The sequence below is a fragment of the Cornus florida genome, unplaced genomic scaffold (assembly GCF_030987335.1).
Source record: "Cornus florida cultivar Cherokee Brave unplaced genomic scaffold, ASM3098733v1 CherokeeBrave_3.0.0_Hap2_Chr04, whole genome shotgun sequence".
Lineage (NCBI taxonomy): Eukaryota > Viridiplantae > Streptophyta > Magnoliopsida > Cornales > Cornaceae > Cornus > Cornus florida.
The window spans coordinates 102247937-102273846 of record NW_026775574.1 but is presented as its reverse complement, the minus strand read 5'-3'; the positions used below and the strand labels follow the sequence as shown (position 1 = coordinate 102273846).

The window sequence follows — 25910 nt, the reverse complement described above, 5'->3', positions numbered from 1 at the left end:
TATTTTAACATATAAACTTGAAGCTTGAGTTTCATATAAGAATATAGTTCAAATACTTATTTTTTTTGTTCTGACATAGATCAGATGGCTTGGATTAGTGGAAAGCCTAAAAACTAAGCTTCTTCTATGAGCTGGACAGAAATTCCATAATAGGAAGACCCACCTGAAATTCAACAAATTGCCCTTTGACAAATGCAAGAATTAAGGGAGCATGGATAAAATTACTACTATTAATTATAAACGAGATTCATGCAGGTCACCCCAAACAGTTGAGAAAAGGTTTTTGTTGAGTTTACTAGGTCTCTAAAGATAATATTGCAAGTTTATATCTTCAATGATTTTCCTACTAATGATGAAAAAAAAAATCTATCCACCTTACAAGCTCATGTTCTCCTTTGGAAAAGGTGTTGCCAATTGCAGGATTAATTTGGATAATCTTATTTAACACTATTTGAGATTTATATGTTCTTTGTTTCACTAGGTTATATAATGGATAGAAGTTGGATTATTTTGACTCTTCACATCTTTGACTGGCTGATTTCACTTGTATTATACATTTCAGTTCAAGAGTTAATAAAAAAATATTTGAATTACTCGATTCTTTATTTATTTATCTTTTATATGCAGGGCAAGTTTGCAGTAGAAGAAATCTCAAAAGATTGGACATTAGCATCCCTTGGTCATAAATGGAGAGATTGGAAGAGAGATAAAAAATAACTATTATAAAATTTGGTGTACAGATGAACAATGATATGCAAACCCACCGCCAAGTGTTGAGGAGGACCAATGGGATTATCTCATTAGATATTGGCGTACAGATGCAGCACAAGTAATTCATAATGTTATTTAGGTTATTTAATAATATTAGATTTATCATTCCATGTATGTATGTATATTCCCATCTAATGTGTATTTACAATTGGATAATTAAAGAGGACATGTGAATTGGTGGTTGGGGGTTGCTGTTTGGTTGCTTGATTTGGTTGTTGGAGTTCGAATTTGGGTGTTGATTGCTATGGGTGGCTGAATTGGTGGTTCAGGGTTGCTGTTTGGTTGCTTGATTTGGTTGTTGAAGTAGGTGATTTTTTTTTGACATGTCACTAGAATTAGTTTCTAGCATTTTTTTCTAGTATTTTTCAGTTAGTTTCTAGCTTTTATTTTTTCAGTCAGTTTCTAGCATTTTTTCCTAGTTTTTTTTAGTCAGTTTCTAGCGTTGTTTGCTGCTCTGAGTCTCTAGCATGCTATACCTGGACGTTTTTTTCCCTCCCTCTCTAGCTTGTCTTGAAAAAGTACCGCAATTTTTTTGGTTCACAGGGAATTGTATAAAGTCTAAGGTCTACAAAATTGGGACTATTATGAAATTTATGGATCTCTTGTATATGTTTGTCTTTTTCAACTAACCCTTCTTGTAATTCAACTTAAAGAAATCAATTTTTTTTTGTGTTGTACCCATATTTGAAGTGCCATGTTATTCATACTCCCTTTCATCTATAGGTACAACATTAAACCATATTTTCCGTGCCTATTATTTGAGGATTAGACAATTAGATCCCTATAAAAGGAACAAAACAAAGATACTTTTTTTCATTTTGTTTTCTAGTATATTTGTTTTCAGAACTCGATGTCTAAAATCAATCCTTGAATTTTATGATGCACTCTTTAATTTTTAGAATGTTGAATCATTTAGTTGTTAGACAACTTGCTGATTTTTTTCATAGTTAGTGTTCACTTAACTTGTAACATATATAAGATTTGTTTAAAATTACGGAGTAATCTAATTAGCTAATTAGAACTATCCAGTAGTTTTATATATATATATATAGTGTGTGTGTGTGTTTACAATTTAAGAGCTAATATATATCTTCATATTCCTTTGGTTTAGAAACAAAGCCAACAAATGAAGTAAATCGCTCTAAGCAAACAATGCTGCACACAAATGGGACAATGAGTTATGTGCAGAAGGCTTAAAAGGTTTAAGCACGATTTTTTATGAAGTTAATTACTTGTATGTTACAGAATTTATTATACATCATTGCGGTATAATTATAATAAGATATATATATTGAAAAAAACTAGATGAAGTTGGAATCAGGGAAGGTGCCAACTCATGTTCAACTATTTTACGCAACACATAAGAGCAAGAAGGATGACAAAGTGAACATGTTGCCAAAATGATTGTAAGTATTTTTTTTAGACCATCAATTCTTTATTTCCTAATTTGGTTTAAGTGTAAAATATGAGTACTAAAATTTATTATAGGGTAAAGTGCATTAAACCCCCTTGAACTATTGGTCATTTGCAAGAAACCCCCCTGAATTATAAAAAATTCCCCTGAACTATGATTTTGTTGCAATTTACCTCCTTGAACTATTGGTCATTTGCAAGAAACCCCCCTGAATTATGATTTTGTTGCAATTTACCCCCATGACATCAGCTTCCGGCACCGAAAATTTTGAAAGGCCAATTTACCCTTATAACACACTGTGTCGTTTTAACTTATACACTTCTTACTTCTTCTTTTTTTCTGCCAAAAGATGCTTTTCACCCAACACAACCCAAAACTGAGAGCTGGAGAGAGAGAGAAGAGAAAATCCAAGGTTGGCGGGATGGCTCGGTCTCGGATGATGGTGGCTTGTGCGCGGAGGACTCGGCTGTGATGAGAGCTCGGTTGACTCGGCTGTGAACTGTGGAGGCGGCGACAAGCTCAAGGGGGCTCGACGGTGAACTGTGGACGGCTGTGTGCTCGAAACACGGATTGTGGTGTGCTCGGCTATGGAGATGGCAGAATGGGCCGGCGAGATTGGAATGGACGGTGGAATGGACCGGCAAGCAAGGCGAGCTGAATGGCGGGCAAGGCGATGACGGCGATGGGCTGACGCAACGGTGTAGAAAAGTGCGATATATATGGCCGACGGATCTGGCGGGTGGTGCAACGGCTATGATGGAGCTATGACAGGAGACCCACCGATCCCAGCAACAAATTCCTCTGCTTCATTGTCCCTTTTGGTCAATCAATTCGCGTGGATGGGGTAAACTGCAAAAAAATATATAGTTCAGTTGATTTTTTGCACATACCCCAATAGTTCAGGTGGTTTTTTTGTAACTTTTATAATTCAGGGGGGTTTCTTGCACATACCCCAGTAGTTCAGGGGGGTTTTTTGCAACTTTTATAGTTCAGGGGGTTTCTTGCACATACCCCAATAGTTCAGGGGGGTTTAATGCACTTTACCCTTTGATATATTTGATGTTTTATATCTTTTGTGTTTCTTTATCCATTCTATGTATGCAGACACAACTAAAAGAGTTTGCTGCAACTCAGCCTTCTAACCCAGATGAACCTTCACCCCATGATTTTTATGCCCAAGTTAGGGGAGAATAAAGAAGGGGTCGTGTTCGGATGTATGGCTTGGGACCTACATCTACTAGAATTTGGGGGCCATCTCCTAGTAAAGCGGAGCTGATAAGGAGGACCTCACAAGCAGAGGAGGAAGCACGTCTTGCTCGTGCAGAAATGAATGAGAAAGCGGAAAAAATCTGTGGAGAGAAAAAAGTGTGTTTTTTTTTTTTTTTTTTGGAAGTTGAGAGAGAAAAGAGTTACCCAATCAATGAAAGAGGAGAGAGAAAAGAGTTACCTAATTAAAATGGGTCGATCTGATTTTTTTTGTCTTTTTTATTATTTTGCTAACTTTGTTATTAAAGAGTACGTGTTATATTGTTATTGGATACATAAGAGGTGAGTAGGTTGAAGCTACTCACTAGTGAGTAGCTAAGTATTGTCCTTATTTTTATTTTTAAATTGTGACTATGTGGCAAATAATAATGACGTGCCCATCAAAATATAATAATTAACCTTCAACATTAGCAAAGACCGAGTCAGTAGTCAGTCTCTTTGGGCTCATTTTTCAGATTTAATCGTGAACTAATTAGTTTATTTAAATTAATTTTTAAAATTTTATTAAACATTTCTAAAATTTTGCTCCCACAAAATTTGGATTCACTTTGTGTAACTATCATCAAAATTAGATATATTTAGCATAATTTACACAAACCTCCACTATGGTTTGCCATAATTATAAGGACCTCCTCTCCAGTTTGGAAAATTACTCGGACCTCTCCTACTTTTGAAAATATCCTACACGGATCTCCCTTCTGTTAGAGTCAACAGCAGTCAACGACGGAAATTGATGGCGTCATTTACTATTTTTACTAAAATTCCTAAAATACCCTTGTATATATAATTTCATATTATATATATATATATATATATATATATATATATATATATATATAAACACCAGAACATATATCTCTCCTCACTTTCTATCTCTAAATTATTCAACTGGCAACAGAGAAAGCTTCCAGCCATGAGTTCCGGCAAAGGCAGTGATCAGATTCCAATGAAGATGAAAACTTGAAATTAGGGTTCGACCATAAAGAATTTGTATGCCCTTTATATCATCAAGTTTCAAATCCACCTTTTTATCATTGGGTTTCAAGCTAGGGTACGTAACTGCCTCGACCCATAAAGGATCTGGGTTGATTTTCCCACACCGTCTCTTCTTCTTCGTCGTTTTCCCCTCTCTCTCCCTCTATCTTAATATGTTTTTCCTCTCTCCTGGTTCCGATTCATTGGTGTTCCTTTTCTCTCTCCAATTCTCAAATATATTTGTGGGTAGTGGTCATCTCGGTTAATATTTAAATTGAGATTGGTTACTAAATCTCTAGCCGGGTTTTTTTTCCCTGTTTGTGTTTAGATTTCTTTATATATGTACCAAACGAGGGATATATCAATTAATTAACCAAGAGCCAGAATTTTTAATTATAATTTTTTTTTTTTTTTTTTGGGATGAGTAAATCATTGTATATAAAGAGATAATAAGGTTTGAAAATCAACAATAGCAACAACAACAATCAAAATCAAGGCAGAAGGCTAGAATGAGATAGAAATGAGTGAACCAAGAACCGATGATGAATAGGAAGAGGGAATGAACCAGAACCGAAACCATGGTTGGAGAGAGAGAGAGAAAAAAATAGACCGATGAAAAATAAGAATACCAACAATGACTCTCTCTCTCTCTCTCTAAACATCCCTTATTTGAACCCTAATTCAAGGTTTGCAATTTGGAAACGATGAAGCGCATTAAAGGGAGAGAGAAAGATGGGGAAATAGAGAGAGAAATTATATATATATATATAATATAGTCTTGGGGCAAGGAATTAGATTGCTGACGTGGAAAGAGAAGGAAAGGTATAGAGAGAGAAAATGTATAATTAAAGTCTAATCAATAATATATATAAGGGTAGTTTAATAATTTATTGTAGTAATTGGAGGGTATTTCAGTAATTTTGATAGTTCCGTTAGTGTATTTGACGGTCTATCACACATAATGGAAGTCCGTGTATGATATTTTCAAAAATATGGGAGGTCTGAGTAATTTCCCAAATAGTGGGAAATGGGTAAAGTTTTTTTCTCGAGCTTTGTACATGTTTAATTTTGGCCATAATGATCTATATGGATGAAGTTAGAGCTTATGTTCTTGATGTATTGGATCAATTCAAAACTATATAATTAAGGTGAGTGTTGCATTTATTATTGCAAATAAAATTTTCTTTTTTATGACATGAACCCTTTCATTCATCGATTTTTTAGATTTATGACTGTAAGATAAATCTGTGTATAAGGTGGCCCTATGCCTAGCACATGAAAATTTGCGATTCGGATGTCACAATCACAAGAGTTTTGGCTCAATTCTTATCTTTTTAACTGACTCACTTATTCTTATATAGTTCATTGACTTTTTAAGTGACAGGCCTAGTCTGGATCGACTCGATCAACTCACCCAACCCCAAACGGGTTCGGGTTGACAATTTTAACCCGAAGTTAGGTTAGTGCTAGGTAGGGCCCATCTGACTGGCACCCCTAAGCAATTTTTTTATTTTTCCTCATCCCCGGCCTAAATAATTTGACCATGTTTAAATGAGTATATTTTTGCAAGTTAAACTCGAATCTATCATGATTTTATTTTTATTTGTATTTTCTCAGCAAGAAATACACTTACACATCCACTTGTCCCTTTGAATATTTGAACCATTAACGAAAAAAATACTATTTAACTACAGCCGTCAACCGTTGGTCGAACCTATCTTTATTCAATTCATTAGTTCATTTTCTAAAGTTTGTTTAGGGTTTTATAGTAGATTCTTTTTTCTTTTTCTTTTTTTATCAATATTCATTTTTGGTTTGTAGTCCAGTTTGAATTCAAAGTTATTTTTTATTTTTTTACGTGGCAAGGAGAGTTACTAGTTAGTGGAGTAAACGAGGAAGAAAATTCAAACATAAGATCATAGAGTGTGGACGCTTAAGGCCGACCCTTTATCACTCGGATAAAACCAATACACCTCAAAGTTGTTTTAATGAGTAGAGTTTGAATATATCAAATAACAGACAAACTGCATCTGATAGACTTGACCCAAGCTCAAGTCTAACATAAATATGATTGACTCAAGTTTCTCGGCTCCATTGTATCCCTGCACCATTATATATATATATATATATATATATATATATATAATACATTGCTTGTTATACTTGATTTATTAATTAAAAGAAATTAAGGACAATACTTAGTGTGCTTGTTTTATGTAAGATATATATGGTCATGGAGGTAGATCATATTGGATACATAACACGGGTCCTATTGGGTGTCTATCGTATGTCTTGAACAGTCTGTTAACCAGAGGCAATCAAGTTGATAAGTTCGGATGCGCAAGTACAGTTAATAAGGTGGCCAAATATTTCAACAGTAAATTAAAGGAAGTTGTGGTCCAACTTCGAAAGGATCTTCCACTAGCTGCAGCCACATACATTGACATATATTCTGTAAAATATGAACTTATCAGTCAAGCAAAGAAACACGATACATATTTATGTTTGATCTTCAAATTCAGTATCTTACATATTTATTTCGGAAGGTCGGTATCTTACATATTGATAGTTACATATATAGAGATGGAACCATATATTATGTTCAAGGGGGCACATGTAATAAAGTTTTTTGAGAGGGGCAATTTTAAATTTTCAAATAATCATACATACAAAAATGAATTTTTTTTTTTTTTTTTTGAAGTTAAGGGGGGGAATTTTAAAGAATTATAGAGGGGGCAATTTTAAAATTTAAAAAAATATATACATACAAAAATATAATTTTGATAAATGGCTGTCACTGTACATACACACATATTATAATTTATATATATGTGTTACCTACCTCATGTTATATTTAAAATATGTTTTCTTTTTCTTTGGATTGTTCAAATTATATGTCGGTATGTTGCTGAAATTTGAACATAACGAATATTCTCAGAAAAATGTATTTACTAAGATTTCAATATGCTCAAGGTTCAAAGGAAACTGATTTACATCTCTTGCACACTAAATTTTATTTTAAAATGTTAAATATGAACTTGAAATATATGAATGTTTTGAAACAATGTCCTTCATTTTACAAAATTAAACCAACTTAATGATTCTTAAATCTCTAAACCCTACACCTCACATCGGGTTTCAAAATCCGAAGTGTGACATTTTCTTTTTTCATAAAGGACATTAAATTTGGAGTATGCTAGGTATATATGTGTGTGTATCTATATATCTATATGGTGTGTGATTGTGACATAAAGCATTATTCAGAGACTTACGGGTTGTGTGTGTCCGTATTCGAGTTTCCCTTATCCTTAAATTGGCTCATAAAATTACAGGATTTGAACACCCACTTAGAGCTTCCTGTGGTCATGGGGGAAAATACAACTACAACATCCGTATGGGATGTGGAACAAAGATTACAGTGAATGAAAAACAAGTGTTAGTGGCGAAGTCGTGCAAAGACTTACTTATATATTTAATGTTTTATATTGATTATGATTAAGATTTATGAAAACATTTTCCTTCTATTGTTTAATTTTAAAGGAGTTTATATCAAGCCTTATACAGTGATGTGCCCTTAGGAACATAATAATGACATGTTTACAACTTTATCCTCCCGGACGTAACAATGAAAATATTACAAGCATCCAATTTTAAATTGCCATGTAATATGTATATCCTGTATATAGAGGTTTCTCCTTTTGAACATGAATTTGCTAATATTAAATTTATTTCTATTTTTCTAATTGTGACTATAGGGCAAACAAGTAAATGCTAGGTATATATGTGTGTGTATCTATTTTTCTAATTATGTTGCCACTCTGATCATTCATGAATCATGAATTATACGAAACATATGGGCCATAAATTCTTCTGAAATAAACTATGAAAAAAGTGGGAAAAAAACCCATCAATGGCCTTTTCTTGGATCAGACACTGATACTTGCTTCAATGTTCATCAATGGAAGTTTCTTAGTCATCTTTCTATTAACTCCTACTCTAATATCTCCCTTCTCCATTAGCCCATAAAACATATGCAACTTCTCATCCATGGCATCATGAAACTTCCACTACCTTTAATTTGTGCATAACACCAATTAAGTAGGAGAGGGATTTCTGTACATAGACCAATTTAGAGGGAGACACAGCTTTCTGTTCGGAGAGACGAAGAAGAAAGAGGATTTTAGAGAGAGATGGTGATTGCCTCGAGATATATATATATTATTCCTAACCGTGTTTATTTGGGTGAGATGTCTTTGTGTCGAATCCCTAGATATATCCCTAGATATATTGATCCCACGGCTTAAGCCTTTAAAAGGAGAAGCTCGTGAGTGTTGTTGCAACAGCGCTCCTGCAATAGCATTACTCATTATACTATAAGTGCATAGGAATTGGGGCAACCCAGTGACCTAATTGGTATAAGTGCATAGGAATTCGGACTAATTTGGTCTTTTCATTGGGTGAAAAATTACTGTTTTATTCCACATCAAAAAACTATAATTTCTATTACAATGAAAAGACCAAATTAACCACTTTTATAAAATGAACCTTGGGATTTTCTGTTTTACTCCCGCCACTGTCGCCACCACAATCACCATCGTTCTCCATTCTCTCCATTCACTCTCTTTTCCACCCAACACCGCCATTGCCACCGCAATCTCCCTTTCTCCACCTCACCCAACCAACAGTCAGTGTTGGCGAATCGGACAAATCCCCTTCCTTGTCTCTGCACCAAGGGTGCACAACGGAGAAAATCAAAACTAACTAACTGCTTGAAGGTTTCACAGCATCTAAAATCAAGAAGATTTCACAAAGTATTCCACCATACTCCTAGAGATTTCATGTGAAATCTGGACCAAACAGCATTGCTAGATTAACATGACGAGATGCACTTATACATTGCATGCTGTACCAAACAGCATTGCTAGATTAACAAGAAACCCTTCAAACTTTGTCACATTTGTAGAAGTTAGCCATCCCTTCCCTATTGATCCCCATGTTAGTAGATAGTATAGCGTTTAGTAAGCACACGTCCTATCCTATCCTAGGAGAACCAAGACCAGAGGGGTGCATCGCTCGCTCACCGATCGGAGAAACAGAAAGAAGGTATTTTTACGAATTCAACGTCAAGATGCACTTTTACACTGACAAAATGCAATGTTACTATAAGATGATACAATCTAAAAGAGATTTTAACAGTAATGCATACATAATAGACTCCTATTCAGCCTACAACAGTATCTAAACAAATTTTGTGTTTCTCCTCTTAAAAGATACTGTTCTTTCGCGAGCATCCAACCTATAATTATACCAATAAAATTAAGACGAAATCCAACAAAGCTATTAACCAGGGCCTATATTCTGAGGTGAATCATAAACACATTAACAAGTAAACAAAAAGCAACATGTAACCGAAAGTTTCAAACAGGAGACTATTTCATTGCATCAACAGAAAAGTTTTGATAGAAGATTAAACATAGTCATATAGATCCAAAACTTGGTCCTAACCAACAAAATTACACATCAAAAACCAAACATAAACCGGCCACATTTTTTTAAATCTAAACCAACCAACACACAACTCAACCAGTAAATTACCGGTGTATACCAAAACCATCATTAATCTCCCTTTCTCCTAAAAGAGCATCCCTCGGTAAGTCTGGCACGCCCACCAGTTGGTTGGCACAACACCGTCTGGCAGTTCCCACATACCACAACTGTTTGGGAGTGACTGAACACAGTGGTTCTGCAATCATATATACATTTCACACAGTTCAAGATTTTTGTGACCCCATGTAGGTAGCAACACTCCTAATTAAATTTATATACTCGAATAAAAAATAACTCATACAAGGATCATAATAATTAATAAAAAAAATATTAAAAAAAAACCTAAAATGAACAACTTACATGTTGAAGCAACCCTGGCACTTCACATCCTACAACAAAATCAGAAATTGTTTTTCAAAACCATATATAATATACTTATAAAATAAAAAATATATATATATAAAAAAACCCACATATAATATACAAACAATAAAAGGACTGAAGATAGAGATTGTACAGATTAATACACGCGCGTATATTGGTTCGTATATTGCTAACCATAGGATCAAACAACTTTTAAGGTTTGGAGAAAAGGAGATCAAGCAAAATAGAGGCCGCTTGTAAATTAAATAAATAAAATACCTGAAAACAATAGACTGCAACACCTTTCTCATCTCTCTAAAGACTATATTGAAACCCTTCTCTCTCTAAAATCAATCTTTGCGTAAATTTGTACTTGGTCGATTTCTCTATTTGATAAAAATAGAGGGGTGTATTATATATATATATATAGAAAGAGATACACATGAATATACATACCATGAAGAAGGAGTTGGGCGACTGCACGAGACGCTTGAGCTTGTGCTTCTTCTTCTCGAGCTCAGTAGGCGGATTGAGCAAATCAATATCGTTTGGAAGAACCTAAGAATTTATAATATACATAAAGTTCCCAAACAAAATGAATTGACACGCGATTCAGATTAAAACAACTATCTACAAATATACAGATATATATATACTGATGAACATACCATCTTCGCTAGTTAGAGAAGCTTTGTAGAACAGCAAACCCTAGAGAGAGACGACTGTGCAAGAAGGCGCAAGATAGCGAGATCGTGAGTGTCAGTGGCTATGCGATGATTACATATGGGTATCTGATGTAATATAGGCCGTTGGATATCCCAGATATGATCTTATCATTTCGTTCAACCTTATTGAGGTGTTTAGGGCAACAGAGAAATGGGTAAATTAAATGGGTCAAATCCTATCCAATATCCGATATATGGATCCGGCTCCTCTCCTACGGACACGTCTAAATGAGCACCAAACCGAGGGTCAGTGAAACGCCACGTTGACAACTTACTTGGACAACATTTTTTTAATTTTTATTTTATTAACCGACCTCCTTTTGGACTACGAGCTTATTGCTTTAACTGGTTAAGGCGTAAGTTTTTTTTTTTTCCTCTAAATTGCACTAAATTTTTTTTATTATATTTTTTTTACTAGTATCTACCATCCAACAAAGATTACGATAAGTGGGCAAAATGCAGTGTCGGTGGAGCCAGAAATTTTTAATTGGGGTCCAATTATTAATGTAAAATTCAAATTTTAAATAATATAAAGTCGTTGTAATATTTTTTTTTTACATATATTGTTTTTTTAACAATATATTTATGTATGTGTGTAAATATAGTATATTTTTATAAGAATTACTAGGAATAATTTCTTTTTCTTCACTTGAACCACGAACCTCTTTTTTAGAATTAAGAGGCTGATACCACTAAACCACTGACCCGTGATGAAATAATTTCTTTACTAAATTTGATTCTTTTGTAGCAAGAGGGTGATTGAACTCTCAAGGGTTACAAGGAATTTTATTTGTAAACCATATTAAAAATAAATAAATAATAATAATAATTTCATTTGTACAAATTTTGGAAAGTGTCTACAAAATATAAGGAACAAAAAATGCAGACAAATATTAGTTTCATCAATTTGATGAAAATGGTACAATTTTTCGTATTTGATTCATTTACACCAAGAAAAATCTTACTCTAATTATTTCTCCTGGAAATGTCCAAGGCTGTAGAGAGCAGGATGTTAAACCGATTATAGGAAAATTTTCAAGTTTTATAAATTGAAAAAGATTTGAACAGATTTTCAATAGCGGATTGATGAAGCTTGATTTGGAATGGTATCTTGAAGGATTTCAAATAAGAATGGTGCGGTGTACCTTTTTATTATTGTTATTATCTTTTTGTCTTCAAAAATTTTAATGTTATGTTTGTCAGCACATAATTAGTGTCTTAAGTATCGATTCAGTGCTCTCCCAAACATAACATAAGTATTAGATGGGCCAGAGATTTGACAGAAACAACTTCGTTTTTAATAAAATTGAATGGGATCCGATGATGATTATGGAAAAAACAACGTTCTTTAATGAATTCAGTAGTATTTTGTCGGAGGAAACCACTAATGCATCGCCCACTGGTAGTGGTAGTCCTCAAACTAATAGTTGGATTAGTCCTGCTCTTGGTAGATATAAATTGAATACAGATGCTTCCTTTCATAAGCTAACTTGTTATAGTGGGGGTGGTTTGATACTCCGTAATTATCGTGGAGAAGCTGTCAAGGTGGCTACAGTGTTTTATCAAGATGTGAGCAGCGCAGAGATTGCAGAGGCTCTAGTACTCAGGGATGGTCTAAAACTTCTTGGTCAGTGGGGGTATTCAAATGTGGATGTTGAGTGTGATTGTCAATCGGTGGTTAACCTTACCCTAAAGACCTTTTTATGTTCAGTCATTATTCAAGATATCCAGTGTTTGATTCATCAAAATTTGGAGTTTAAGTTGGCTTGGTGCCCACAATTATGCAACAGAGCGACACATGAGATGGGTAAATGGACTCTTAGTCAAAGGCTAGGTGAATTGCAGCAGCAAGTGTGGCCTTCGTGACTTTTGAATGTATTTCAAAAGGATCTTTCATCCTAGTATTCATAATATTTGATTACGTTTAAAAAAATAAAAATAAAAAATTTGACAGAATGTAATATTTTAGCTTCCATTTGCCCGTGCACATTTTGATCGAAAATAAACATTATTTTTTCTTTCAACAACTCTTTGGTAATGTTCGATTGTATAGAATTAGAGTTTTGGAATTGAGATTTATAAATTTGGAAAAAGAAAAAAAAAATCAACTAAGAAAATTGAACCAAATTTTTCTCAAATTCCACTAATTTCAATTCCAAAGCTCTAATTCAATGCATCGGAACACACCGTGTGTATTTGGCCTTTTCGGGTTTAGAGATTTGAACCCACTTTTAAGTTCAAATCTTGATCACCAAGTGAAATAAATCAGCATTGTCCAGCTGATAAGATATGTAACATAATAATCATTGAAAAAAAATTGATGAAAAATTACTTAGATTTCATTAAAGTAGTTCACTAGAGCTGTCTACATTTCCAAGACCAGGATCTAGGTAGTGGCGGTCACTCTACATTAACCCACCCTCGTACATTACCCTCCATAAACTTAAAGCTTATAGATTAAAATATGGATTACAAAAAAATTATATACAGAACAACTTTGATTTACATACAAAGAAAGATCAGACCACAAGTTGGGAACTTAGGAGTCAAGTGGTTCAGATTTCACAGGTGCACCTGATGAGGCACAACAACTTCCATTTTGAAGGTAGAGACTGTTTGCCACAAGAGTATCACTAACCAATCCAACATCAGCGTTGTCAAAGTTGAGAGCGCCTCTCACCTTTCGGGTCCTGAGGATGACAGTGAACGAGGGCATTATATTGATATTGAATCAGATAGATTTCATGTGTAAATAGATTTCGGGTATCAACCACATACCCATTCAATCGATTATTGATTGCAGTAAGGTCTTTTGAAGGGCTCTGATAAGCATGAGTACTCTCTCCAACACAAGCATAGTAGCTTTTAGAGCTATGCGAAACTAAAGCATCCATCTGTAAACATAATTAATTGATCAACTTCGGGAAAACAGAACCAATCAATCAGTCCAATTGCAAATGTCTACAAAATTCAAACCCTACATAAACCAATATATTCCTAGTTCATGTCATCTTGTGTTTTTTTATTCATGCAATGAGATCAAGCGATTGATCTTATTACCAATCACCACCTACTGCAGAGTTTTGTTGGTTATATATATCACGAAAAATACCAAATAAGAATGTGGACCAAATGTTTCCCATGTATATTATGGCAAAAGTGAGACGCCTACTGAAATTAACTTGGTTACTCTCAAAAGAATATTCAAACTGATTTCCTATGAGTTGCAAAATTCAAACATCTTAAATTCCTAAAATAAAGCAACCGGGCAATGAACGGCAGACAACCAAACTGGATTCCATTCTCAAGCAATGCATAACTAAAAGAAGAAATGTGCACGTAAGCATATACTCAGACCAAATTGACCACTAAGTGCGCCAATTAAGAATAATAACATGATCAATATTTAGGGTAATTCTAGGGAAAGGGGAAGATCAAAATTAATATGGGTGTAGTAAAGAAAGAAATGATAACATGTGATTTAACTGGGGCCATGACCTTAATTATAGTAGAATGAAAGAATAGGATTCATGTAACTAACCCCAAGTAGTTTGGAAAGTGCTTTGTTGAGTTGAGTCGAGTAGATGCTTGGGCCAGTTTCTAGCTTTGCATCATTCATTTTAAATATTTTTTGTCTTTAAATTTCTGCTCAAAAACTTCTGGTTTTATGCACAAATTTTCTTCCACCATCAAGCACTCAAACAATCACATCCTGAACAATCACACCATGCTCCTTCCAGAAATTTACTATGGAGTAAATTCCACTAAAGGAGTTACCTAAGGGTAGAAATTCATTAGATTGGAAGAAATTCCATCTTAACAATAGAAAAGGTATTGGATTACACCACAGGATAGGAGGCCTAGGTTAGCCATTAACATGATAGAAGAAAATTAATCTTCTGAAAAGTTTTGGCTACCAAAAGAAAACTTGGAATCTTGTATGTGTTTGGATATTAGGACTACTGGTTTTCAATTCCAAATGTCATTTGCATGACCAAGTTGTCCTTGCTGGGGAAAAAACACACACACACTACTAAAGCCTAAAAAGTGAGAGGGTGCAAGGAAAAAACCTAGTTGGATTCCTAGATAGATAGACTTAGAGGGGGTGAGAGTAGGTCATATTTGCTCTTTTACGTTATGCTGATTTTATGTGAACTACAATGACAAAAAGCACACATGGAATAAAGTGTCTCAAAGAAGAAAAGAAAAAGGGGAGTACAACTTCACTTTGCATGTTTAATGCCTTATCTTTACAAGGTCGGTACCAAGTCCGTAATAAGGAGGTTGTGTTAGGTAACTTGACAGCCAACATAAATTTTTTACCAAGACCAACATGTACATGAATCCTAAGCATAACATTGCACATGGGCCACAGTTTTAGGGCAAAGATTTCTCCACGTGTATTAACTTGAGACGAGTTGAACATGAACATAACATAATAAATAATTGCTAGGGATCTTCTTCTAGAAGGTCAATGAAGTCATGGGTAAACGAAAAGTTTTAGAGATGTTGATCTCAAAGGATCACACAAGACAAAGAAGCAAATACCTTCGATGACCGCAGTGGAGAAACATACACATTATGTGCCGCAGATACTTTTTTTGGAGACATGTCAGGAAGACTTGGAAATGGAGATATCTTAGGTGATCCTGGACAATGACCTAATCGACCAAGAAAGATTAATGAAGTGTCAGTAATGGCTTATGGGAAGAGTCGTAGAAGAGATGAAAACAAAAAGAAAAAAGTTAGAATTACAGATAAATAAAAACAATAAGGTGACATACCATCAGGACTATTGTTAGCTTCCGGAACCCGGTGAGTTTTTTGAGCTGTTCCAGCAGGGGCAATCTCCACCAGTAGTGGCTTTACAGCAGGAATAAATATTTCGTTGTAAAACGTAATAATATCAACATGCTCCTGCCCAATTTTCTGTTTCCAAAACCATTTGAAGGATTAGAGTCACTAAGTAACCAAGGACCAAAAGAGATGAGGTTCAGGAACATACCCCATGACGGCGTGCTGATGACCAATCGACAAACACACTACGAAAAACCTGAGGTTTACATTGTGGTTGCTTCCTGTAGTTGTAAATGATTCCTCTAAAGGTCAACTTTAGTTGAGATATCTGCAGGCCGATACATGAAAAAAGAAGGAATTAAAGATAATGACCAACCAGGAGCCGTAAGTCCTCAAATGTTTCTAGCAGCAAACCTTTGCAACTCCATAAAAACAGCAGAGTATTATCTGATCAATATGACGGTTAAAAAACAGAGCCGTTCTTTGACTAAGGATTTGTTGAAAAAGACAGTACACACTCTCCCTTATTTGCTGAGAAAGCTCCAGCCTCTCAACCATACCATTGATTCTGACAGCGGCTAGCTTTACAATCTGGGTAGGACGGAGTTTGCAATATTAGAGTTTGAAAGTGGGACAAAATAACACAATAGAAATTGTAAACAAAGCTAAATCCCTTCATTGGATATGATAAGATAAAAACAGAAAGTGAGTCCACATTAGCAAACTAGCCATCATAACTAATTGTTGTGACAAGAGGCTAGTTACATAACCAATACCCATTGAGTTACTCATAAAGCCAGTGCAATAAACAAAGGCCTACTTAAGCAGTATATGGCATATCTACATTTGAGATGCAACCTAAATCCTCCATGTCAAGAGCTAAGAAAATACTATAATAGTTTACATCTGTTTCTCTCCCTAGAACATTTGTCATCCAACCATCCATGGAAAATGCATGTAGGAAGGCTCAAATAACGCAATCAAATCAAATATCTTACTATATAAAAGTGCCATATGCCCTAACAAATCCTTCCCCCATGTCCAGGGGAAAACCAAAAAAGAAAAAAAAGGGAAATTAACAAGGGAAAAGAAAAAAGAAAAAAAAAATATTCTAATAAATAAATAAAGAAGAGACAATGCATCTTAACTCCTAGGCGTGCACACATTACCTTTATCTGAAAAATTCTTCAAGATTAATGTATTAAATCAACAGCGCAAGTTACCATCAGAACAATTGAAATGAAAGGTAATACCTTGCTAAAGAATATATTGACAGCAGTTTCTGCACATGTTTCCCCTCCACCTCCTGGATTTGGCCTTGTTGGACTGCCAAAACACGCGCGCGCGCACATACATTTGCAAAATTTTAAAATAGAAGACAAGGAAACTGGTACCATGCTGCAAATAAACTAGATTAGCAACTTCCTACCCATTAAAGTTATTATGAACGGTACCTGGCAAATGCAGACTGCAAAGCAGGGGGTGGTAGTTTTGATTTGAGGTTACTGAAGGCCAGAGGCCGATCCTTCACTGGCGATGTAAACGAATTTCGCTCGACCAATACACTTCGATGTTCGTTACACAATCTCTTCGGTGAGAGAATACCTCCATTCTGACCTGGTAAATATCAATTCAATGGACATCTCAATAAAAATCCGGCTAATTTATCCAAAAGAAACAATGCAACTCATGAAACCTACATTTTATTGTATCATGATCAATGATTCATTAAGGATAGAAGTTCTTCATGCTTCTCTAAAATGATGCACGTGCAATTGAGTGACGGACATAAATTATTAGAACCTCCATTTAAAGGTTATTTAAATTATTACCTGGTGAAGTTTCATGCTTCTGTAAAGATGCTACAAGAGGCAAGCCTCCACAAGAAATGTTTAAATGCATGGAAATTGCATCCAAAGATGGCATTGGTTCTGCCAACAACCCAAGACGGTTTATTTCTGCAGAAAGGGCCGGCCTTGCTACTGTCAAAGAATTGTACATTGAGGAGCCTCTTTCCCACACCATGCTCTCCAAAAGTCTCTCTTCCAGCGAGTTCAGATGTCGCCTCAATTCTCTTGGAAGAGAATCCTCGTGCCTAATGAAACTCTCTATCACCTTGCTAAGATCAAAAGCTGTAATTCCAGTTCTCTCCAACACAGCAGGAAACAACATTGTTACCGTCTTGTGTGTGGCAAGGACTAATTCAGCTGAACAAGCAAGCATGCATCTATGGAACCTCTCGTTGGTCAATATAGAGGTCAAATTGCTTGCATGCAAGATTTGGGCCTCTGCTGTACACATTGCTTGCAAAACCCTATAATATAATTTAAGTGCTTCCAATCTTCGTTGTTCAGCCCATATGTTGTCCATCAGGTTTGTACATTGCAGGCTTCCAGTAACGCCACGCTCTCCCAGACCACTGCTAGGAAAGATCGCCCCCAATATTATGTGACCCCTGCGTACCACATCAGAAGTAACATCCCTGTCACATAATGACAGGAATCGCTCCAGCTCTGCTGAGGGTTTTGATGGAAGTGGAGAAATGACTGTTCGTAGCCACTTTGCAGTTGTCATTGCTGTGCTTACAGGAGTAGCTGCCATCTTTGAGTTTCTACCACAAAGCACGCCATTTGCATGAGAAATGGATGGAGAGCGGTAGGGGGAGAGTGGACTTGTGATTGTCTTTGCTGGGGATGCTATTGAGTCAACCTTCCGCTACACAAAACATAAACAGCCACTTAGAATTTGAACCAAATCAATATGTAAGTTTAGCAGTGGATCCATCATTGAAACATACCTTGGCACCACTGATATTCATGGCCCCTCCAGACAAACTCCCTGAACCAAGCAAGCTATCCTCCTCAATAATAAACAACCTCTCATCTAGGTCACCCTTATTACGTATCACATCAGCATAATCCTTTTCTAGAATATCTAAACTGGAAGACAAAGATGGTTCCTTCATTAGATCTTCAAAGTAGATCAAATCACCTGCATTGAAGTGAATAAGAATTCCTGTAAGGAAACGTGATAATTGATCTAATTACAAAATCCAGAAACTTAAATGGAAGAACTTTTCAAAAACCTGTATCAATATTTTCTAGGTTTTCAGTCCGACATTCTGATGCCAAAAGTGGTTTTTTCTTCAGAATATCTGCTATTAAATTATTGGCCTTTTCTATTGTTTTCCTCAACTCATCCTCTGAGGTCTCATAAACGTTGCAAAGTGATGCAGGAAGATCCACACCTTTGCTGCCTTTCTTAACTGCAAAGGAGTCAGCATTTAGAACATTAAGAAAATCCCCTATTTCACTCCACCTCACCCCAGAAAAAACTATCAAACAACAATGAAGAATATAATTACCAAATTGTGTAGAGTCATTAATGGAAAATTTCCTTAAGTGAACAGGTACATGAATAATCAAGATAGCCTGTCAAAAAATTCATTAAGCATTAGTGAAACAGAGTTACATTTTTCATCACAACTTGGTCTCCTGGAAGCGGGACATAAAAGATATGAAATATTGAGATAAAAATCCAAATGATGAAATTGCTGAATGGATAATATATGTAATCATTCTTTTCATTTTCACTATTAATTTTCTTATCCTACACTTTTAAGAAAGACACTTTCTCCTATTTATTTTATTGATATTGTATTGAGTATTGATGGTATTCTGCCTAAATAGTAGACACAGTTAATAATTTTGTTATTTATCAAGGAAAAACACAAAAATATACCAAACAACAACACTAGTATAAAAAAGATAAGAGAGTTGAGTCATGTAAGGTAACTGACCAATACAGCAACCAGACCATTAGTGCAAGTTACAAGGTCCTTAAAACGACTAAATACATGGGTACGGAGTGCCAAAAACAGCAACCAACCAAACCGATGGTATTCTGAGATGCAGCCTGTGGTATTCGCAACAGCTGACTGCTTATCCATATTGGCATCTTTTGTCAAGAAAAACTCCTGGTATGCACGTTTGTAGTACCTTGTGTCATGAAATTAATACGACTTAATGTTATTAATGTATAAAAGCTTCAAACAATTAGAAAAGAAAATTTGTATTAGACTAAATACAGAAAAATCCTTTCCAAATGCGGAGGTAAGGCTGCATACATCAAACCCTCCTCAGACACCTCAGTGGTGGGAGCGTAATGCCCTGGGCTAGCCCCCTTCTTTTAGCCCTAAAGTCAGCTTTTAAATACAATGCAACACATCTTATTAGGCATAAAATGAAAGTTTAATGTAAAAAACCATTTTAAATAATACAATAATCACAGTCTATACTACATGTTGAATCCATCTAAAAGAGACTATTACAGAGATCCCCATGCTTATTTAGGCAAATGTAATTAAATAATCAAACTACATAGGAAGGACCAATCAATCAGTAGTGATTATTTCAGATGAATTTTTCAAGGTTTCTCTAGTACATGTAATTGCACAAAAAATATGGGTCCCTCGCATTGTGCAATGCATACTGAAGAATGATGATGTATTATAGTGAACATTGATTGTTCTCCTCTCAATACTTTGCATCTGTTTCTGGAAAAGGTTCATTGTGTCATTATTTCATAACCAATGGCAAACGTCTGCTGGTTTATTAAAGTGACCATGCTATTGTATCATCAGATTTCTCTTCCATCCAACAAAGATTTGTGGTGATCATATAAAGGAGTGACAAAAATATTGCATGTCGTCATATAAAAGAAATGGGTTCAACTCAAAATAATTGTTAAAGGCTCTTTTGAGAAGAATTAAATTAATAAAAATGATATCCTTCAAATATTATTTGGCACATACTCAGCTTTGACAGGGTGACTTTGCCCTTTGGTTTAAGCCACAACATATAAAGTCATTAAGTTAAACCTATTCATGATTTTTCATGATGGGGGGTTTGCACTTTAATACTAAATGAAAACACAAGCCATCTCCAAGTCAACTCCAAAGTCCAACCCAATCTGTCTAGCGATAGTACTGGTCTCATTAGATAAGACCCCATCAAAATACTACAGAAATCCTTCTGAGCACACCAAGTACAAATTCCCCATGGCACATCCACCAATGGGGTTGTGGAGTTGGACTACGGAAAATTAGACCCCCACAAAAGCTATTCAGCCATTATTTTATTCCACTTTTGCTATTTGTTCTTTTTAACTTAATTATTAATCTGAAGGGGGAAGTAAGGTATTAAGTCGATGCCTGCAACAATTTACTTCCATAAGCCAATTTTTGGGGAAAAAAAAAAAAAGGAAGGAAATTATTATTAGAGAAATAATTAATTAGACTTTACTCGGCTCAACAAAACCTTTATTGACTATTTAGGGCCAACTAATGAATTCTGCCGTCTTAAACAATAGCTTCCAATAAACAATCCTAGACAATTATTTCTCAGTCTCATGGCCTTCCACTTGATCTTTTAGTGCCTTGAATCAAGCCACTTTCCAGCACCAGTACATTCATTGATCTCCTTGCACATAACCAAACTATCTCTCTCTCATCTTACCTTCAATTGATGCCAGCTTTTTGCAAGTGCATTCATTTATTATCTTTCTTGTTTCCATGTGGGCCATGTGGCTACCTAAACATATTACAACTACGCTCATTCTTGGAACAGATTGACTTGTAACTGCCGCACATTCTATAACATGAAGCATGATTGTCTTAACTGTTGTCTTATGACAGGGTTGAAGTGTCATGAAGATTCTTAGGCATTTTTGCAATGCCATGCTAGTTTTGTAAGCTTGTAAAATCCATCAGCCATGCAATGTTACATCCGAGTTTCAAAACAGATACAACTCCATGAAATTTAACTACTCAAGGACAATTTCAGTGAATCAAGAAAATCACAAGTTCAAGACTACACTACACCACAATCACTTACTAAAACACTATGACAAATGTTAAAAGTAAACATTATTAAATAAAACAATAACTCAAAATCTGAGAGTCAAACTACAAAATAGCTTTTGCGTGTCTAAAATAATGGATAAAGATTTGTGTCCAACAAACCACGCCGAAAGTTTTGTTGTAAATATCAGCATTAGTATAATACCATTCTTTACTTCCTTATTTGATGGGAAAATGCACAATTGTGATTTCGAAACTAATATATGGCACTACGTCACTAAAATTTCACAATATATCATAATAAATCTATTCAATAACAAGATTAATAATCCATCACCTCTAGGGCTGAAAACGAATCAAATTGCTCACAAGCTCGAGCTGAGTTCAAGCTCTTTTTTCAAGCTCGTATAATAAATGAGCTAAAGCCTGAACAATACTGAGCTCGGCTCATTAAACTCGTGAACAAGCTCATTTAGTTAAAGACTCATTATATTTCAAATTCTTATATTTAAAAGGCTAGCCATATGATGCAAGTTTAGCCTAAATGCACATACCATTCATAAGGCCAATTAGTTCTTTTATCTCTAAAAGCCCAACCTACAGTAAAGTCCATTAACTCAATAGCCCATTAACCCAATTCATACATGAGTCATGACTTCATCTCAGCCATTGGATTGCTTATAACAAGTAAAGATAAGATAGAAAACCTTAACAAGAGCACAGCCAGCACAACTACCCTTCCCTGTGCTGGCAACCCCTCATCAACAACAATTGTCGGACACTACCCCCGCGACGTCAAAGGTTAGTCATATATTTATGAGCTCGAGCCGATTTCTGTCTTTGAAAATGGTATATTTTAGACGATTCATTGGATATATATGAGCTCAAGACTGAGTTGTCAAAAAACTGCCGAGCCAGAACACCTTCTTAACCTTGGCAAGCCGTGTTCAAACAATCTAAACTCAGCCTGGCTCCACTCCACTCAATTGCAGCCTTAATCAACTCCCCAAAATTACAACACCACAACCAAAAATAAGCAATGCCACTCCCATGAACAGCACTCTTCCATTTTATCACTGCCACTACATTCGGCAACATTACATATTGCCAAGAATGCTAGGTTAATAAAGATCCTTTGGCAATGCCTTCACTAGCATAAGCCACGACACCATAACCCACGTCTTTATGCATATAAGTCAAAACATAGTAAAGAAAAGCAAAATTGGTGAAAACATCATATAAGCCACATCATAATAAAGAAAAGCAAAAATGTGCAAAAATGAGTCTAATGGCAGAACTTTTACAATGTGAATTAACCAACTCATATTAAGTGCTGAAAACATCAATAAGACATGAGAATAAAAATATATATTATAAAAAAACCCACTTGCTTAAAAGGCTCAAGTGCACAAAATTGGCCTGCAACTCCTTCGCCTGACGGAGAAAAAGAACATAGAACCATGAGTTGAAGCTCAAAAAAAAAAAAAAAACCTCGAGTACAAATTCAAACACACATGAGGGAAACCCTCTTTAAACCTAAGCTTAACTCTCCTTGGTATCATACCTCAAGTCTCTTCTCCCAATCTGTGCCATACAGGTTACTTAAAATTGGACCAACCTTGACAATGAATTGAGGAAATTCTTTGAAGAAGTCCACGATGCTTCGACAAGGAAATAAAATTTACTCAGAACTACAATAGCAATTCTATCATAGTCTAATAACCACTAGGAAAATTAGAGTAGCATACTTCAACTTCGCAACTCGCAATATCTGGCATAAAGTAAAGCCATTTTCATTGGTCTCGTGACGGGTATTATCTGAATTCCTCTCAATTAATCTATTCACAGAGCACAAAATGAACGCAAACCAATATCGCTCTGCTTCTTCCGGCTGATAGAGAAATGCAATTCAGTTATTTTACATAGAAATCGCCACCCTAATTTTCTCAAAACCAAATACAAAAACAATTTACAGAAAAATGAAAACTAAATCGACCAAAAACAAGGGTGTACCGTCCCACTTCCAAAAGCTGATATAGTTGCCAACAGAAGGTGTTTACTTTCATTGAACAATTTGATGGCTTGCGCGGAGGTGTTTTCATCTAATGATAACCCATTCTGTGATCAGGTCATCACAAGGTCCACAATAAGTCAAAAAGAACATTCCTCGAAGAAAAGACATTTGAAAATCAACCCACAAAATATTGCTCGTCATAAAAAATTAAAAAAAAAAAAAAAAAAAAAACTTTCAATATATATATACCTGACAAAAATCTGTGAAACGAGCTTCGATAGAAGCCCCATTGTCAGAATGCGAATTACTGGTAGGAGTTAAAGGCTTCACGTCTTCCATAGTGAAAGCAGCTGGACTATAGCTGAACCCTAAACAATCTCGCAAACCCTGATCTGTTTATAGTACCGATCATTACTCAATCAAAGCAAGAGAAAGGAAATAAAAACACCAAAGCTAAACATGAAATTATGTACAAAAGAACAAAAAAAAACTCACCAATTGAGTAGAAGAACCAAGTCAGATCTCTCAAATATCCTTAATTCTAACTGATCCACAAATCTACAAAACAAACCCTAGCTTTTCCCCAAAGAACGTAAGAGTAAAACGAACTCTAGCTTCCTCAGATCGATTTGAAATGCATCAGCAACAAAAAGTACAGATACAAAACCCTATTCTCTTCTCTGTCTACATTTATATAATATATATATATATATATACACACACGTGTTACTTTTTTCCAGACTCACTCCGTGTAGTCGCGCGGGAAAATCAAGATGACGTGGCCGGCGTTATTATCATAATGCAGGGTTTGCAAACCAGAGGTCGCCACGTCATGTGAGGTTTATTTGCCGCCAAATTTCCCGGGTTCTACCGTTACGCCTGAGGAAAACAAGTCGGGTGCCTTTTACTGGACCCGGGGAGGGAAGACCGGGTGTGCTTTTTGTTAGGACTATCTTGCCGATTGAGAAAAAAAAAAAAAAAAAAAAAATCTATTTTTTTAACCTAATCTAAATACATTAATTATTTATATTTTTATAATATTAGTACAATTTAAATATGCAAGATTTATTCGCCTTGAAACTCTGAAAATATTTCTCAATAATCATAAAAAATAAAAATATTTTTTTTATATTTTTATAAAAACAGACATTTTAATAATTAAGTTTTTAAAAAATATATATTATTTTTAGTTCTCTGATAATAGAAAATTATTTTCGGAATTATAAACTAAGCAGAAATTTTTATTTTTATTTATTCATAACTTATGTTACAACTTACACTAGTTGAAAATAAAGTTGAATTTTTTAAAAATGTGATGAAGTTATTTATACACTATACTCTTTACGAGTTTTAACTATTCTAAAAATTTGGTACTCTTTGAAAACCAAAAGTTGCCCAAAGTTGTCGGTCTAAAGTCGTCTTGAAGTTTCGCAAAGTTGGTGACTTGTCAGAGCAACATTAAAAGAAATTATGTTTAAGGTATTCAAATGTTTTCATCAATCATTTCATGTAACCACAGACTTTTCTTTATCCATGGTATTACAGCTAGGATTAAAATAAATTATAAATTTTGAGATCCCAGTTCACATTTTCACAAATAGAAAGTCTTTTAAGTTTCATTCGTGTGTGATATATATATATATATATATATAATTGATTCTCACACGCCTTTTTCTTCTAAAGCTTGTTGAGAAATTAGGGCCAAATTTCTACTCACTTGAATCAATCCATTTGGATTTATGTTCTTCTATTTAACAAATTTCTATTCGTGCACGGAAAAAGCAATATTGTATTTTTTTTGCATTCTTTTACTAGCATTCTCTTCCAATTTTATGTGTATACGGTTTTTCCCATTTCATTATTAATTTTTTTATTAATTTGATTATATTTTTTTCTAATTAAGTTGCCAATTACAATATATTATATGTTTACTTACGTCGGAATTGATCATTCTAAACATATATTGGTTAAAAAAAAAAAAAAAAAAATTGTAATCAATTCAAGGTTGAAATATATGTCAGCTTATTTATATGCTTCTAATTGTATTATTTTGCCAACTATAGTATTTTAATAATGTCGAATCTCACAAAATCTGGATTTGTTACACTTTATATTTCAGGCGAAAACTAATTGTTGTAAATCCTTAATGCTAAGCTCCATCTAAAAATCATGAGGTTT

The 25910-nt window shown here is 34.8% G+C and overlaps 2 protein-coding genes across 2 annotated transcripts; both read right to left on the bottom strand.

Moving 5' to 3' along the window:
* Positions 1-9831: 9831 nt before the first annotated feature.
* LOC132304297 (small ribosomal subunit protein eS27y-like) lies at positions 9832-11161 on the bottom strand. Its single transcript, XM_059801899.1, has 4 exons — positions 11005-11161; positions 10793-10894; positions 10334-10362; positions 9832-10169 (listed from the first exon to the last, which is right to left on the bottom strand). The coding sequence occupies exons 1-4, from the start codon at positions 11005-11007 to the stop codon at positions 10043-10045; spliced, it is 261 nt and encodes an 86-aa protein (XP_059657882.1). The 5' UTR covers positions 11008-11161; the 3' UTR covers positions 9832-10042.
* A 2206-nt stretch (positions 11162-13367) lies between these two features.
* On the bottom strand, positions 13368-24409 carry LOC132304296 (retinoblastoma-related protein-like). The gene is made up of 19 exons (XM_059801898.1): positions 24228-24409; positions 23982-24124; positions 23732-23836; positions 23467-23609; positions 23283-23379; positions 23106-23152; positions 19658-19856; positions 19223-19289; positions 18944-19123; positions 18656-18849; positions 17691-18573; positions 17313-17475; positions 17112-17184; positions 16273-16449; positions 16067-16186; positions 15846-15990; positions 15610-15722; positions 13840-13955; positions 13368-13751 (listed from the first exon to the last, which is right to left on the bottom strand). Exons 2-19 carry the CDS (start codon positions 24069-24071, stop codon positions 13601-13603), a joined length of 3063 nt encoding a protein of 1020 aa, XP_059657881.1. The 5' UTR covers positions 24072-24124; positions 24228-24409; the 3' UTR covers positions 13368-13600.
* Between the last annotated feature and the right edge of the window lie 1501 nt (positions 24410-25910).

Excerpts from the sequence above, each read along its gene's own strand:
- LOC132304297 (XM_059801899.1), bottom strand. Across the intron at positions 10,363-10,792 it reads CGCCCAACTCCTTCTTCATG|GATGTGAAGTGCCAGGGTTG; the intron begins GTATGTATATTC and ends ATTTTGTTGTAG. Across the intron at positions 10,170-10,333 it reads TGCCAGGGTTGCTTCAACAT|AACCACTGTGTTCAGTCACT; the intron begins GTAAGTTGTTCA and ends ATATGATTGCAG.
- LOC132304296 (XM_059801898.1), bottom strand. The coding sequence starts at position 24,071 with ATGGAAGACGTGAAGCCTTTAACTCCTACCAGTAATTCGCATTCTGAC. Across the intron at positions 19,857-23,105 it reads CACTTGAGCCTTTTAAGCAA|GTACTACAAACGTGCATACC; the intron begins GTGGGTTTTTTT and ends TCATGACACAAG. Across the intron at positions 15,991-16,066 it reads CATCAGCACGCCGTCATGGG|AAAATTGGGCAGGAGCATGT; the intron begins GTATGTTCCTGA and ends TTTTGGAAACAG.